Source organism: Solenopsis invicta, chromosome 1 (genome assembly GCF_016802725.1).
Source record: "Solenopsis invicta isolate M01_SB chromosome 1, UNIL_Sinv_3.0, whole genome shotgun sequence".
NCBI lineage: Eukaryota > Metazoa > Arthropoda > Insecta > Hymenoptera > Formicidae > Solenopsis > Solenopsis invicta.
The window spans coordinates 20,043,763-20,058,863 of record NC_052664.1 but is presented as its reverse complement, the minus strand read 5'-3'; the positions used below and the strand labels follow the sequence as shown (position 1 = coordinate 20,058,863).

Genomic DNA, 15,101 nt, shown 5'->3' with positions numbered 1-15,101 from the left:
GTTCTTATCCGCGACTGTTAACCGAGCAACCTCGATTGCTAATCCCGAGCGCAGAGCGCACAGTCACCGTCCGTCCGTTTCCGGAATTACTAAAGTCCGTTCCGTCTAGATATTAAGCACCGCGCGAATACATTGTGACCGTTCTCTCGATTCCACGCGGGCCGACGACCGCGCGATTGAGGGCCGTAATGCTATTCGAGGAGTTCAGTATTATCCGATAATGATATCGGAACTGTAGTATTATTTTTGTATTAGACCAACGTCTCGAAATATATTTACCCTATATCGTTTTCACTAACAAACCACGGCGTTATCATTTTGACACGAACCCGGACATCCAGCGAGCACATCCGAGCATCCGATCCTGAACCTAAATCCCGTAACCGACACCGAGAAAGTACCAGCGTTACATATATAGTTGCACATAGGTAACTGTATTACATATAACGATATTGATATAAACTAAACTTAAGCCGGGTTTCAACGAAATAAGGCGAACTAAATTAAACATCATTTTATCTGTCCCGTAGGAGAAGGGTTACTTAATTTAATATAAAGCATCATATTTTAAAACTTAAAATCTATTCAGAATCGCTGACTGAAAAGAGGGGTCCTCAACTATAGGACGGTTATAAAAGCGTGCAAATATGTCAGATGAATTGCTCCAACCGAACGTGCGTCTAATTTCTTCCAAACTAATACCCTTGCTAGCCGCAAGAGATCTCGAGGCATGGCGGGTGGAGTGGGCCGAAAAAATATCTATATTTATTCCCGCTGCACCCAGTTCCAATTTTACTCATCTGCCTAGCGTTTGAGAAGAAACCGCATTGTATGGGGCACGAAAGGAAATAAAGAGTGAGCCCTCGTTTCCCTGACGGAGATTCTCTGTGTATCTGAGATAAAATTTAACTAGGGATACTACACAAAGTTCTGGTTTATCCCAAAAGGGCTTAAACGAAAGTAACGGCTGAGATTTCCTAATCCTTGAGGTTTTAAGTCTGGCTGGAATTTTTATTATAAGAGAATCCGAAATAGAGATATTTTGGAGTTGAATGGCTGCCAGGGTCTGCATTCTCTGGGCAGTTGTGAGGGCAAGAAGCGTTGCCAACTTCCCTGATAGTCTTTCTAGCGTCAAATCTTCATGCGGATATAACGTGGCTAAATAATCAATTACTGGGGATGGGTCCCAAATATAATCATAACGGGGACGTTGAGGTTTTAAGGCTGATACACCCCTGAAATATCTCTTTACCAAGGGATGTGAGCCCAAATCATTCATTGAGATAAGAGATATCGCTGAGCGATATGAGTTCAAGGTGGCGTACGAACCCACCTCCTCGAAGGAATTCGACAAGAACTTTAGAAAGAATGAAACTGAAGGATTGAAGCAACAGCTTCCCTTCTGTTTGCAGAAATGCCACCATAATCTAATAGGTTTTGTATATTGAGCTAGTGTAGAACTAGAGATTGATGCTAAAGTTGCTGTTAATGCGGATGGCGGGATCCCTTTGTGCAAGAAGGCTTGCCGGATAATTTGGTGACTGCCAGGGAAATCCTTGTCCAGGCTGGATGAACTATCCTGAAAGGAGAAGATAACATCTCGGGATCTGGTTTGAACAGGATCGGATGACCGACCATGAGTTGATTAAGTAATGGGAACCATGACTGGGCAGGCCACCACGGCACAACAACCACTCCCTCGGCTTTATCCGTGATAATCTTGCGTAACATTCTTAATATTAGAATGAAAGGTGGGAATGCATAAAAGAATACGTCCGACCATTTTAGAGAAAAGGCATCCACTGCCTCAGCTAAAGGGTCTGGAAGCCAAGACACAAATCGATGGCATTTGCAATTAATTAGCAAACAGGTCAATATCGAAGGGTCCAAAGTGCTCCAAGATTATGTCAAAGTATTTCTGTGCTATAGTCCATTCTGTTTCTTGCGCTACCACTCTCGATTCAGCGTCTGCCTCCACGTTTTGTGCCGAGGGAATGCATGAAGCATAAATAAACAAATCTCGTTCCGCACACCAATCCCATATTTCTCGTGTAAGGTTTGATAGTATAGGGAACTTAATCGAACCCATGCGATTAATGTATGCCAAGGCCGTGGAGTTGTCCACTTTTAAAAGCACACTGGCACCAAGTAAGTGTGATGCGAAGCATCTTAACGCGTGGAAAACCGCTAGGAGTTCCAAATGATTGATATGCAGTTTCTTTTGCTCCGGTGACCAAAAACCATAAGTGCGTTCCCCCTTGCAAGCAGCTTCCCATCCCGTCAGGGAAGCATCTGAGAAGATTTCCAGCTCGAAAATATCCGACCTAATATGATTTCGCTGCGATGTATCCGCGAAGATATCATTCCACTATGATAGATCCTTCCTAAGAAAGGTCGGAAGGGACATCTGGGCCTCAAAATTACCCTCTGACGCTGTCAAAGCTAAGAACTTCTCTCTCTCTAAAGATTTAGTATGTAGAATGCCGTATTGGACAGCTGGACAGACTGCTACCAGGGAACCTATAAAGCTTGCTTGAGTTCTGCTTAGCATATCTAGGGTCCTTCGAAGAAGACTAGCTCTTTTGTCCGAGGGGATTGCTATTGCGAATAGATTCGTATCGAAATTAAGGCCTAGAAATCTGCAGATTTTCGCTGGTGTGAGAACACTCTTCTTTTTATTAATTATAAAGCCTAATGATGTTAAGAGATCCATTGTTGTAGAGACGTTCTGGATACACTGGTGGTAAGAAGGTGCGATGAGCAGGAAATCATCTAGATAAACCACGGAGAGAAAACCCTTTCTCTCTAAGAATATGTAGCACCGGTTTTAATATTTTGGTAAATATATAAGGCGCTGAGGCTAGGCCAAAGGGTAGAACTCTAAATTGATAGCGTTGTCCCTGGAACTGGAAACGTAAAAATCTCCTATCTTCCTGGTGAATAGGAACGAGGAAATAGACGTCCTCTAGATCAATAGAGGCAAGGAAATCACCCTGGGATAAAAGGCGAATAACTGTTTTCCAATTTTCTAATTTAAAGTGCGGAGCTATAACGTATCGGTTGAGATTCTTTAGATTGAGAATAAATCTCCATCTTCCCGAGGATTTTCTAATGACAAAGAATGGCGATAGGTATTCACCTTCGCACGGCTCTACCATCTCGATCGCCCCCTTATCAAGATGACTAGCAACTTCTTGAGAGCAGATCTGTTTTTCTAATTTAGAGAGATGAACAGAAGGTTTTCTCCCTGAGGGAAGTGGCTGTTGTGCAAATGGGAGTCTGTACCCCGCGACGGCTTGTAAAATTAACTGGTCTGAGGTGATTTCCTTCCACCGGGGAAGGTAGGCTGACAACCTGCCCGCTCTATTTACCTCCACACAGTTTAACGCCTCCTCAAATGGGACCTGGAGCGGTATGTTGATCGGCGGCGATCGCTTGTTACCCCTGTTCTCCTCCAAGCCGATCTCGAGCTTCTGACAGGGGCCCGGGAGTTTCCCGGTCTCGCTGAGGCTACTTGCGCTGGCTGTTTTAGCGGTTGTTGCACTCGTTTTGAGACTGTTAGCGGCGCCTTAATAATGTCCCTCGAAGACTTTTCCACGGAGGCAACCTTTCTAATTTCCTCTCCAAAGGAGGCACCAAACAGGAAATCGTCCACGGGAATGGTGTCAATTGTAGCCTTGGCTGTTAGATTCAGAGTGGGTGCAATCTGAGCTCTCCTAGCGAGGGATAACCTGTAATGTAAATCTGCCAAGATTTGGGCTCTCTCGTTGACTTTAGCCACCGCCAACCGGGCCTTAGGACACAAGGATCTTTGCGTATCTGGTCTGAGGAAGTTAGAGATCGCTTCGCCCAATGCACATAAGGCCGCGCCCACCTGATTTTGATTCATGTTGTTGTAATTATCTCTCTTCACTATCGAGTTATTCTTAAGAACCACCTTGCACTCTTGATTTAGCATGGGGGCTTTAAGAAAAGCCACTGCTTCGCCAGGGGCATATTTCTTTAGTAGAGGATCGCGCTGCTCTGCCGGGAGGCCCTTGCGCGCCAGGTCGCGCCAACGATGAGTCACTAGCTCATTCCATGGCGCTAACTCCTCTTAAACGAGATCAGATCCAAATAACTCTTTAGTTAGAGGCTCTGCTGCTTCCTTTTCCACGTTAGTGGACGGTCCTTCCTCTAACCTAACTCGTTTGTGTGGTGTAGGGGATGAGGATCTGACAGATAAGTTACTTACTCCTGAAAGAGAGAAGGAAAATTCTACCTGGTGAGTAGAATTTGTTCTATCTTCCGATTGTCTGTATTTCTCGAAAACAGATCGGGAGAAAGAGGATGAGCAGAACTTTTGTTCTATCTTCCCATTGCCTGTACTTCTCGAATACAGATCGGGAGAAATAGGGTGAGCAGAACTTTTGTTCTATCTTCCCATTGCCTGTACAGTCGTGAGCTAAAAGGTTGCAACACATTTTCTTCGATGGTTTTTGGAATGTAAACTTGCTCATTGATCGGCGAACGTAATTGGTTGGATCCACAGGTAAGAATCAATTATGTTCGCCGTTTGATGAGCAAGTCTACATTTCAAAAACAATCGAAGAAAATGTGTTGCAACCTTTTAGCTCACGACTATACTTCACGAATACAGATCGGGAGAAAATGAATGTGTCGACCTGCCGTCTGTATTTTCCAAATACAGATCTAGCGTTTTGTACACACCTGAATTCATCTGGTCCGCCGGTAATACTTGGCCTTCCGAGGAAGCCTAGGAAGCATCGGCCGAGACGGATCTTATAGATTCCGAGTCGCTGCATGACCCTAGATTATCCTGAATCTCAGTGGTTAGAATCGATGTCGAAGATCGAGGGCGGCCGGGCGATCTAACCTCTCTTTGAGACAATAGGTCAAGCACGCGTTCTACTTTATTCTCCAGGACTGTGAGACGATCGCGAGAAGAATTTCTCCTCCTCTTTTTCTTCTTGCGACTCGATTTTCCCATCCTTGCAGGTTCCGACGATCCAAAACTGCAAGCAATTCTTAACTTCTGCCTGTCAAAGACACGCAACAGAAAACAATGAAGAGGCGCAAGAGCGCACGGAGGTGCACAGGAACCGCACCTCAGAACAAAAAGTTTGTTCTTTAAAAATCTGTTGAAGATAACGCAGCGGGACGCTACTACAATTATCCATCCGGACGAGACGTTGCATAATTACTTCAATAGAAACATAAAAATTTCAAGCGACATAAAAAAGGCAAAATACGAATGTTAAAACAATTGTTGATCAAAACATATAAATTCATTCAAACATAATCAAAGTAAATCTTCCTGAGCGCAATTAGTTTCAACTTTATAAGCCTTCTTCAATTGCTATTCTAACCTCAATTCTCTCTAATTATTGCAAAAAGTGTGTGAAAGTTCATCATTACAGTTGTAATTCTGAATCATCCATGTAATAAAAACTTACGTATCATGCATACTTGACAAACTCCGCAATTTGTCATAAGATATCGCACGTCTTAATAAAATGTTTTCATATTTTTGTCATAATATTTACGACCCAATACAATAATGTATCTTGTTTTTTATTTTGTAAGTTTTACAATTTATTATAATTATTTTTAATTGCCTGTAATATTTTGATTTGATTATGATGTATATATAATATAAATTATTTCTTTTTTACGTTTAAATAAGAATCAATAAATGAGCATTTCAACATCATTTTATTACTTCAAACTCATAAGAAAGAGAACGCAACAGCATCCATTGTTTCTATGAAATGTGATGTCTTAGAATTTTAGATTACCTAAATCGTCTAATATAAACATTTTTATTTGAAAAGTATTATACAGTGTATCTCGTACACTTTTTTTATCTTTGCAGTATATGGTCCAGTCAAAAATGTGTTCAGACAAAAGTTGTAGGGTTCCAAAAGATCTATTTATTAATTTCATTAGTTTGACCGTGGGTGGCGTCACAAAGGTCAGATCAAAATTACATCAACTTTTTTAAATAAAACTCTTCATTTTTTATTGCATATTCTTATAGCTTATAGTTTTCCAAAACGTTATAATAAAATATTTTTCCATTAAGTACTTTTCGAGTTATAAGGCTTCGAGTTATAAGCTTGAAAATTACAGTACCGCCAGCATCAGCATTACATACACAGTAAATGTAACTTTGTTTCTCCTTTCCCTTCCCTATACACATACGTACGCACGTATACATATACGCACATACGAGATTATATCCGACTAATTATAAGTAACCTCCAAATGGTATGTCTTTGGTAGTGCTGATGCTGGCAATACTGAAACTTTCAAGTCTTATAATTCAAAAAGTATTAAATGGAAAAATATTTTATTATAGCGTGTTTAGTAAGCTCTTGAGGTAAGCTACAAGAATATGCAATAAGAAATGAAGGTGTTGCGTAGATATTTATTACAAATATGTTATTGGACCGATAGTGTAACAACACAATGATAGAAAGAAAGCCTTTTTCGATCGCAGCTAGATCTTAGTGCTTATATTTATTCGTGTGATTTTATATACTTCTCCGAATTTAACCAGAATGTGCGCCGAATTAATTTTGGTCGTAACACAACATGTCGAATAAGAATTAGTAATATCACTATTTATATTAAATTGATTAATTTAATATAATAATTGATGCTAATTTGCATCTATATACCCATTCTCTCTTGAAAAAACTGTAAGAAATTTATTGCGAAAAATAACACCCCACCTAGGGTTCGAACCTGGCACCTCTGGAATCTCCGGTCCCGGTGTCTTATCACCTCGACCACTGGGGCACAGTGATATTTTTCGCAATATTCGTATATGAGTGACTATAGATATTTATTGTTGACTAGGGATTGCTCATACAGACACGGACAGAACTCGGTTTCTCTTTATGCCAACGTATTATAAATGAAGACTCGGCTTCTCTTATTGCTAATGGTTATAATCGTAACTCGGCGCACTGAAGACTCTGTTCCCAACTCACAAGTAAACCTACGAAGGTATCACTCACCGATTTTAATGAAACTTTGCATATGTGTAGAACTTTGAAAAATATTACGTATTTCTTTATTGGCAATGGTCCACTCTCAAAGGTGAAAACTACCCCTTAAAGGTAAGGGATAGATTTAACATATTAGGTGTAATAAGTTGAAAATTTTAAAAAGTAATTTTGTGTTAGGAGGTTTTTGGGATCGCTGAAACTAAATCTCATGTCAAAAGTATGAAATTTAAAGTTTTCTCTATGCCTAGTGAGAAATGATACATCAAATTGATGCGTAAGGTCTCACGCGAACAAGTGAATGCTGGCGCCACCGCTAGGCGGCCACGCTGTAAAGAATCTTCTCGTGACTTTTGACATGAGATTTATTTTCAGCTATTCCAAAAACCCCTTAACCCATTTTATTTTTTAAAGTTCTCAACTTTTTTTAATTTCATATTATACGAAATAAGCATCTGGACGTCATATTGGATCGGCCATTTTAAATTTCATACTTTCGACATAAGATTTAGTTTCAGCGACCCCAACAACCTCCTAACACATTTTACTTTTTAAAATTTTCAACTCATTACACTTAATATGTTAATATCTATCCCTTACCTTTAAGGGATAGTTTTCAGCCTTCAGAGTGGATCATTGCCGATAAAAAAAATACGTGTTTAATATTTTTCAAAGTTCTACACATATGCAAAGTTTCATTAAAATCGGTGAATGACACCTCCGTAGGTTTACTTGTCAATACTGATTCGCAAATGAAAATTTGTGAACGCAAGGACACTCGTGAATGCGAGAACAATCTGGCTTTTCTCGGCCTATATATATATATACAGATCAATGACCCTTGCGTGGGCCAATCGTACCCTTTCGAGAGTCGTGTTTTGGTTGGCCGATGGCAGCCAATCAAGACTTGATCTGTTGCGCTGGCTCGGCGAGAGAATTGTGATTTTAATTTCGACTGAACAGGAGAGTTTTATTTAAAAAAGTTGATATAATTTTGAACTGACCTTTGCGACGTCACTCAAGGTCAAACTAATAAGATCAATAAATAGATCTTTTCATGCCCTACAACTTTTGTCTGAACATATTTTTAATTCAACCTTATCCCGTGAAGATAAAAGAGTGTACAGATGGTCTGAAATATCCCAGTATTTTCGATGTTTTCAAATGTTTACCTTCTTATACAACAAGATATATCAATAAAATTTCGATCGCAAATTATTTGGCAGTATACGTGTGTGTGTGTGTGTGTGTGTGTGTGTGTGTGTGTGTGTGTGTGTGTGTGTGTGTGTGTGTGTGTGTGCGTGCGTGCGTGCGTGCGTGCGTGCGTGCGTGCGTGCGTGCGTGCGTGCGTGCGTGCGTGTGTAATATAGAACAACAGAACAAAAATAATTTTATTGAATTTTTCGCTGTATGAGTATACTTTTTCAATTTATATTTTATAATGTACTAAGATTTTTTATTTTTCTTGTATGACGATTGATAGAAATTATGGAAATTGAAGAAATTTATTGCTATATCTATAATGGCTATCATCATCATCCATTTAGTACAATCAGTCCCGACTTTGCAGCCAACTATGAATGGATGTATTACATACATCATTAGCACGACGAATTGAATCTGTAAATAAAATCGTTCATTATTTAATCATATTTATGTGATAGATATTTTTGCGATACGATTTATATGAAGTATATTTAAACTTAATAGTATACATGTACTACAAAACTCACGCGTGCAGGCAAAGAATAAATTAAATATGAAACAATTCGAAAAGAGAAAATATTACGCGACGTGAAAATAAATGTGGAAGAAAATTAGGATAATTTACCATTTGTACTGTAGTTATCCATTGTTTTATAAATGCAGCAGTTTTTTGAACGGTCGGTCCACAAGTCGTTAAGAAATAGTATATATACATTGTCACATGTATTAAGTTGTTGGTTATGCAGACTATCAATACGGGGGCAATAGCGTAATATCTCATACAGATCCACGTCAGACTTAACGTAGAGACGTGATGATACAAATGCAAACCAGATACCTGGTTACTTTTCTTCCTTAATACAAATATGCCTGTTTCGACAAGATCCCATATTTTTAACAGAAAATAATACCATATACTTCTTGTAAGCTACAATAAGATACAGATATTATCGTATGAAATAAAATATTTTAAATAAAATAAATGCGAATAATAATGTGCAAACGATTGACAGTGTTATTAACTGCACTGACGTACACTGCTGTATTAGAAAGTTTTTAGACACGCAGGAATACAATGTTTCAATAATATAAATGCAATTGTTTCAACAATATATATATTTTTTGATGGTATTCGAAACAAAGTATTCGAAAACTAGAACAATATTTTATTGATATATAATAAAATTATATATTATAAACTGAAACAATATGAGTAAACATAGATAACCCTTTTCTATATTACACTTTCTTTTAACAAAGTTGTTTCACAAAATGGTATATTATAACTTTGAGAAAATAAACATACTTATACGAATATAAGAAATTTTCTGTATTTAGTAACGTCGACGGGTAAATTAATATAAATAAATTTAAAATAATTAATTTAAGAAGGTACACTAATAATCTAGAATCGAATAGGAGACAGAAACTTTTTTAAATAAGCTACTACAATTACACCTAATTGCAATCTTAACTAATTGCTTATGTAACATTTGCATGACTTTTTTACAAATGACAAATGACGAACAAAGAGAAAAATAGTAACAATTTAAGAGTTTATATTAAAAACGTTTAAAGAAGGAAGAACGTCGTGAGATTGGTATGAGGTGAGAAGATATTATAATATCGCTTTTAATTTGAACTAAATTCGAAGAGCTACCGTTAAAATTATTTTGTTACAACATTTAGACATTGTAGGATAGTTACTGATCATTAATGTTCATTGCGTTTTCATAAAAGCTAAATTTCAGTTGAGCAGAAATTTTTACAGAAATTTTTACATACTATCTACTTAATTTTGAGAAGTATGTTAAATATTAATTTTTTAACTTTATAATCTAAACTGGTGACCTGGAATATGCTTTCAAATAACTTATTTGAATTTATTGTGTGACATAATGTGTGTATGAATTCGTCATAAAGTTATTATGTACGAGAGATTTGAGTGCTATTTATTTTACTGATATTTTATTTACTCTTGTATAATCTTCATAAAAGCGCCGTATAATGCATACTAACAGCAAAAAAATTATTCAAAAAAATTGTTTTTCAAATAAAATTTAGTTTATATAATGTTTATAAAATCTTTTTCGTGGCACTTATTAGTGCAGAAGTTTTATAAAGATTTGTTAATTTATGATTTTTTATAATTAAAACAATCTTTTATCACATTAGTTGTTAGTATGCTATCATTCTTTTCCTGACAAATACATTCTGTTTTCTCTTTTCAGTAAATTACGTTCGTTCTGTGCATTCAATGAATTTTTGTCATAGAATGATGAGTACAACTATATAATTAATAACCTGTATAACTAATGATGGTATTTATAAGAATTATGTCACATTAATATTTACTGTCTAAGGGAACGGTCACGGGTGTCTGGCGCCGATTTGATTTTCCTTGAAATATGTTGTTAAACACGAAAATCTAAGAGATTCGTATTTTTTTATATTGATGGAATCTCATGTTTAGGGGGTGAAATAATCTTTTAAAAAAACACGGTATTTCTTTTTATCGGGGCGAATATTGTCGAAAGTAGAAGAGACAGAAAAAAATTTTTTTAACAAAAGTTGTACAGTTCGAAGAATACTTTAAGGTTGCAAAGAAAAAAACAATTTTTTTTGGTTTTGTTTAACAAAATACCATCACCACCCAAAGTTTTCTTCTAATTTTTAAAATTTTTTTCAGCCAAATTAAAGATTTTTTTTTCCAAATCCAACCATATATAATAAAATTTGAAAAAACTATCGCTGGTGGGGATATTTTGTTAAAGAAAAACAAAAAATTTTTTTTTGTTTACAACTTTAAAGTACGCTTTAAATAGTACAATTTTAGTTAAAAAAATTTTTTTCTGTCTCTTCTACTTTCACTCCGAAAGAGAAATATCGTTTTTTTTTTAAAGGTTGTTTTACCCCTAAACATGAGATTCCGCCGATATAAAAAAAATACGGGTATCTTAGATTTTCGTGTTTAATAATATATTTTAAAAAGAATTAAATCGTCGTCGGACACCCGTGACCGTTCCTTTGTGAGTTATTATTCTTATAATGAAATAAATTGGTATTTTACGACACTCTTTTTTCTTTTACAAATATTTAGTGTGCACAATGCTGCTTGCTAAATGAGGCGTGTCCGAAAATTTTCTGACGGCAGTGTATGTACATAATAATTCAATGTATTAAACTTACATAAAATTTAAAGAAAATATATACTATTAACAGAGAATTGTTCTTTTTTTTCTTTTATTTAATTTATTATTTGTTTTCCCGGCAAAATTTAATTAAAGACTTGACTACTGCATCATTTTAACAAAAATGTAAATAAAATTAGTACAGAATATTACAGAACAAGAATTACGAAATTTTTCTCAGTATTATAGACTTAGAAATATACCTGTTGATGGTATACATTTTCTCAAAAAATAGCTTATGTACAAATTATTACCCTCATTGGCATATAATCATAAGAAAAATCAATGGAAGGACATATTAACTTGCTCGAAAACAAACCAGCCTCAATTATATCGTAAATTAACCATGTATTTGCAAAAATTTGAGTAATATTATATAAGTACATAAACGTTTTTAATTCGTATGGCGGCTTGTTCTTCATAAATTTAGGACCACAGCCGAGCACAAAGTACAGATATATAAATATTATAAGTGGTACTTTATAGGAAGAAGCAACTAATGGTAAATCGATTACTCGTAGATCTGAAAGACAAATTAGTATATTGAAGCACATTTCGACATATATTGAAACACAATTTAATAAGAAGAAAACATTATTGTTACAACGTAAACACAGTTATGAAAACATATTGCATTTTGATCAGTTTTTAATGTTTTTCTAACGCATATGAAATATAATTGAGTCAAAATTATAATGTTCAAATTGGCGAATAGATTATATTTTGCAAGATTATTTACTATTTACAACTGCTATTTACAAATTATTATTATTTATTAACAACGCTAATATACCACACTGAAACTATCATTATGTCTATTTTATATATCACATTTGTTTTAAAAATCCTGCAATTTTAAATATTATGACATTTAATAATGTTAATAATACAAAGTTTTTCTCGTAAAGTCTTCGCGGGAATAATTTATTTCTAAAATATTATAAATTATTGTGTTAAGTATCACATTGTTACACTATGATCATTAATTTGAGAAGTTTTTGTCAAACAATAGTATGAACGATACTCACCGATCTCTTTTGTCCAGGAATAAGATACCTGTTGTAAGCAATTCATGATAGATAATTGCACCATATTGATTTTTTGTATCTACTTTTGTTTATAACAAAATATCACCGTTTAACTAGTATTATTCGTTTATCTTATATCTGAGAGCAACCGTGTTCATGTGATGATCGGAACCGAATGTGCGCATTCATTTAACATCATAGTCATTTAATCCGAACTTTTGATCGACGATTTATATCATGAGTTACTTTACTGTTTCCTTTTGATTCACTTATGAGAGTATAATTTCCCAACATGACTTCGCTGTACGTGTAACTAAGAATCACATTATAACGTTTGTATTAATTATAATCGATATCAAAAATACAATTTTACACAATGAATAAGTTATCCAGAATTAGCACATGTAAGTTATAGAAACGATACTAGATGTAATATTTAAAAAAATAGAATGTATTGTGTCTTAATAAATTGGAAATATACGTGCTAATAAAAGTATATCGCGGTTGTTGATGTGCAAGTTTAAACAATTTATTTTCTTCTCGCAATGTAGAACGTTTCGACTCCACTTCGAATCTTCCTCAGCTACCAAAAACTACGTTGCATAATATTTTCGTATGCGGGCCCCTCCTCGGCTGGGCAATTCACCGATTTGATATTGTATTTTATCTGTAACTTAAAATGAGTTTTTCTGCGATTAAAGTTTTTTTTTGATAATTGTAAATTGCTGGTAAAGCTTGAATTATTGAAACATAATTATTTAAATGTATTTTATCAAATTTATAAATTAACGAACTTTGGCTGCATAATATTATAAACGATGCTTAACAGGCTAATTTTAAGTAATCAAACTAATAAATTTCATTTTTATATAATCGAAGTTGTTACAATTGACAATTTTGCTCAGATACAGATCTGAAAAAAATTATATTAAACCATCTGAAAATTTACATTGTTTAAGCTGCTTGCTAGAATATCCAAACTTTTGGCAACAGTATCATTGTACTTGGATATCTTTCATAATTATTTTGATAGTACAACATTAAATAATTTCCTTATCTGTATTTAACTAAACGACATCGCACATTTTATATAAAAAATGTGACTTTGGTCTTCAGTCAAATTGATTGAAATATGTTTTAGTTTATGTGGTGTTGATCAAAAGTTTTCTCCTGTTGCAAAAAATCTTACAATCAATAATTTAAAAGCATTGCAAATGATTATTTGCAATGAGTGCTATAGGAATTTAACCCTTTTTATTTTTCTTGATTTATGTCTTTAACTTGATATAGCGTTTTTCTTGCGTTTTTGCTTATCCACGTTAAATATCAGAATATAAGAATATATGTAAAGTTAAATTAGATGAGATTTTTTTACATTTGCAAATTATCAGTATTTGTAGCACATTGTTAGCGAAGTGATGCTGACGAGTACTTTCCGTCATCAGCCAAAGATATCACTCTCCTGATTTACCAAGTTTGACGTTAACTATCAAGTATGTGCAACCGACGTATGTCACGTTTGTCGGTCGGTAGTGTACCGATCTAACTTTAAAACTGTCTAACGTCGTACACATTATCGATAGCGATCAAACAAGTATGTGTATTTCGTAGAATATTAATATTTAAGCGAGAATATGTGTGCCAGTTTAAGCTGATAAGTGCATATAGTAATGTTTTGTCATAAATAGTAGAAAAAGGAATTCGACATCTATATTTACTAGCTATACTACTCGTATCCTTGTTCAGGTATTTTTAAAAATAAGCCAGGCTGTATCTTTATATTCCTTTATATTCCTTTTGCACAACGGATGATTAACACTTTTTTATTAATTTATTATTACAGAATTAAAAAATTGTTCCTTACAAGTATACACAATAAGTAATATTTATAACAATTATTAATAATAAGTAATTGTTGTTGGTCGCAGGAATATTTAATACGGTAATTATTTCCTACGTACGTATGAAAGAAATCAAAATAATTTCTCATGATGTAGAAATTATTTGTACGGAACTTTTGATAAATTTTATATTTTTCTGGATTTCTTTTTTTTTAATTTACATTTCATGTATTTAAAAACATATTAAATGTAATTTTTTTTACACATTTCTATATAGAGTATTCTACAACTCGCGATCAAAATTTTATAGACTTATAAATAAAGTAAAACTTTCAATACAAATACATCAAGAGAATATAATTGAAACCTTTCTAAATGAAAAGTATTTACGGTAGACGAATCGAGTAGTTTAAAATTCGCGAGTTCAGGGATACATTACACGATAATAGATATTGTTGAGCTTTATTTGACTTATTATAATATTGAAGTAATGGATAAAATTACTTCAATAGAAACATAAAAACTTTAAGAAACATAAAAAAGGTAAAATATGTGCGTTAAAACAATAGTTGAACAAAACGTATATAGATTCATTGAAATATAATCAAAGTAAATATTCCTGAGCGAAATTAGTTTCAGCTTTATAAGTCTTCTTCAATTGCTATTCTAACATTAATTCTCTCTAATCATTGCAAACAGTGTGTGAAGGTTCGTCATTATTGTCTTAATTCTGAATCGCCCACGTAATAAAAACTTACGTATCATGCATACTTGAAAAACTCCGCATTCCGTTCAAAAATATCGCAAGTCTTATTAAGATGT

The 15,101-nt window shown here is 34.5% G+C and overlaps 2 protein-coding genes across 2 annotated transcripts; both read right to left on the bottom strand.

The window, feature by feature from the left end:
- Positions 1-373: 373 nt before the first annotated feature.
- Positions 374-6,485, bottom strand: LOC120358215. Its single transcript, XM_039451607.1, has 2 exons — positions 4,711-6,485; positions 374-4,236 (listed from the first exon to the last, which is right to left on the bottom strand). The coding sequence occupies exon 2, from the start codon at positions 3,956-3,958 to the stop codon at positions 3,383-3,385; it is 576 nt and encodes a 191-aa protein (XP_039307541.1). The 5' UTR covers positions 3,959-4,236; positions 4,711-6,485; the 3' UTR covers positions 374-3,382.
- A 1,956-nt stretch (positions 6,486-8,441) lies between these two features.
- On the bottom strand, positions 8,442-13,129 carry LOC105200079 (elongation of very long chain fatty acids protein 4). The gene is made up of 4 exons (XM_026141523.2): positions 12,439-13,129; positions 11,665-11,933; positions 8,845-9,147; positions 8,442-8,633 (listed from the first exon to the last, which is right to left on the bottom strand). Exons 1-4 carry the CDS (start codon positions 12,500-12,502, stop codon positions 8,460-8,462), a joined length of 810 nt encoding a protein of 269 aa, XP_025997308.1. The 5' UTR covers positions 12,503-13,129; the 3' UTR covers positions 8,442-8,459.
- Between the last annotated feature and the right edge of the window lie 1,972 nt (positions 13,130-15,101).

Excerpts from the sequence above, each read along its gene's own strand:
- LOC105200079 (XM_026141523.2), bottom strand. The coding sequence starts at position 12,502 with ATGGTGCAATTATCTATCATGAATTGCTTACAACAGGTATCTTATTCC. Across the intron at positions 11,934-12,438 it reads TTCCTGGACAAAAGAGATCG|ATCTACGAGTAATCGATTTA; the intron begins GTGAGTATCGTT and ends TTTGTCTTTCAG. Across the intron at positions 9,148-11,664 it reads ATGATTATATGCCAATGAGG|CTTACAAGAAGTATATGGTA; the intron begins GTAATAATTTGT and ends ATCTTATTGTAG.
- LOC120358215 (XM_039451607.1), bottom strand. The coding sequence starts at position 3,958 with ATGCTAAATCAAGAGTGCAAGGTGGTTCTTAAGAATAACTCGATAGTG.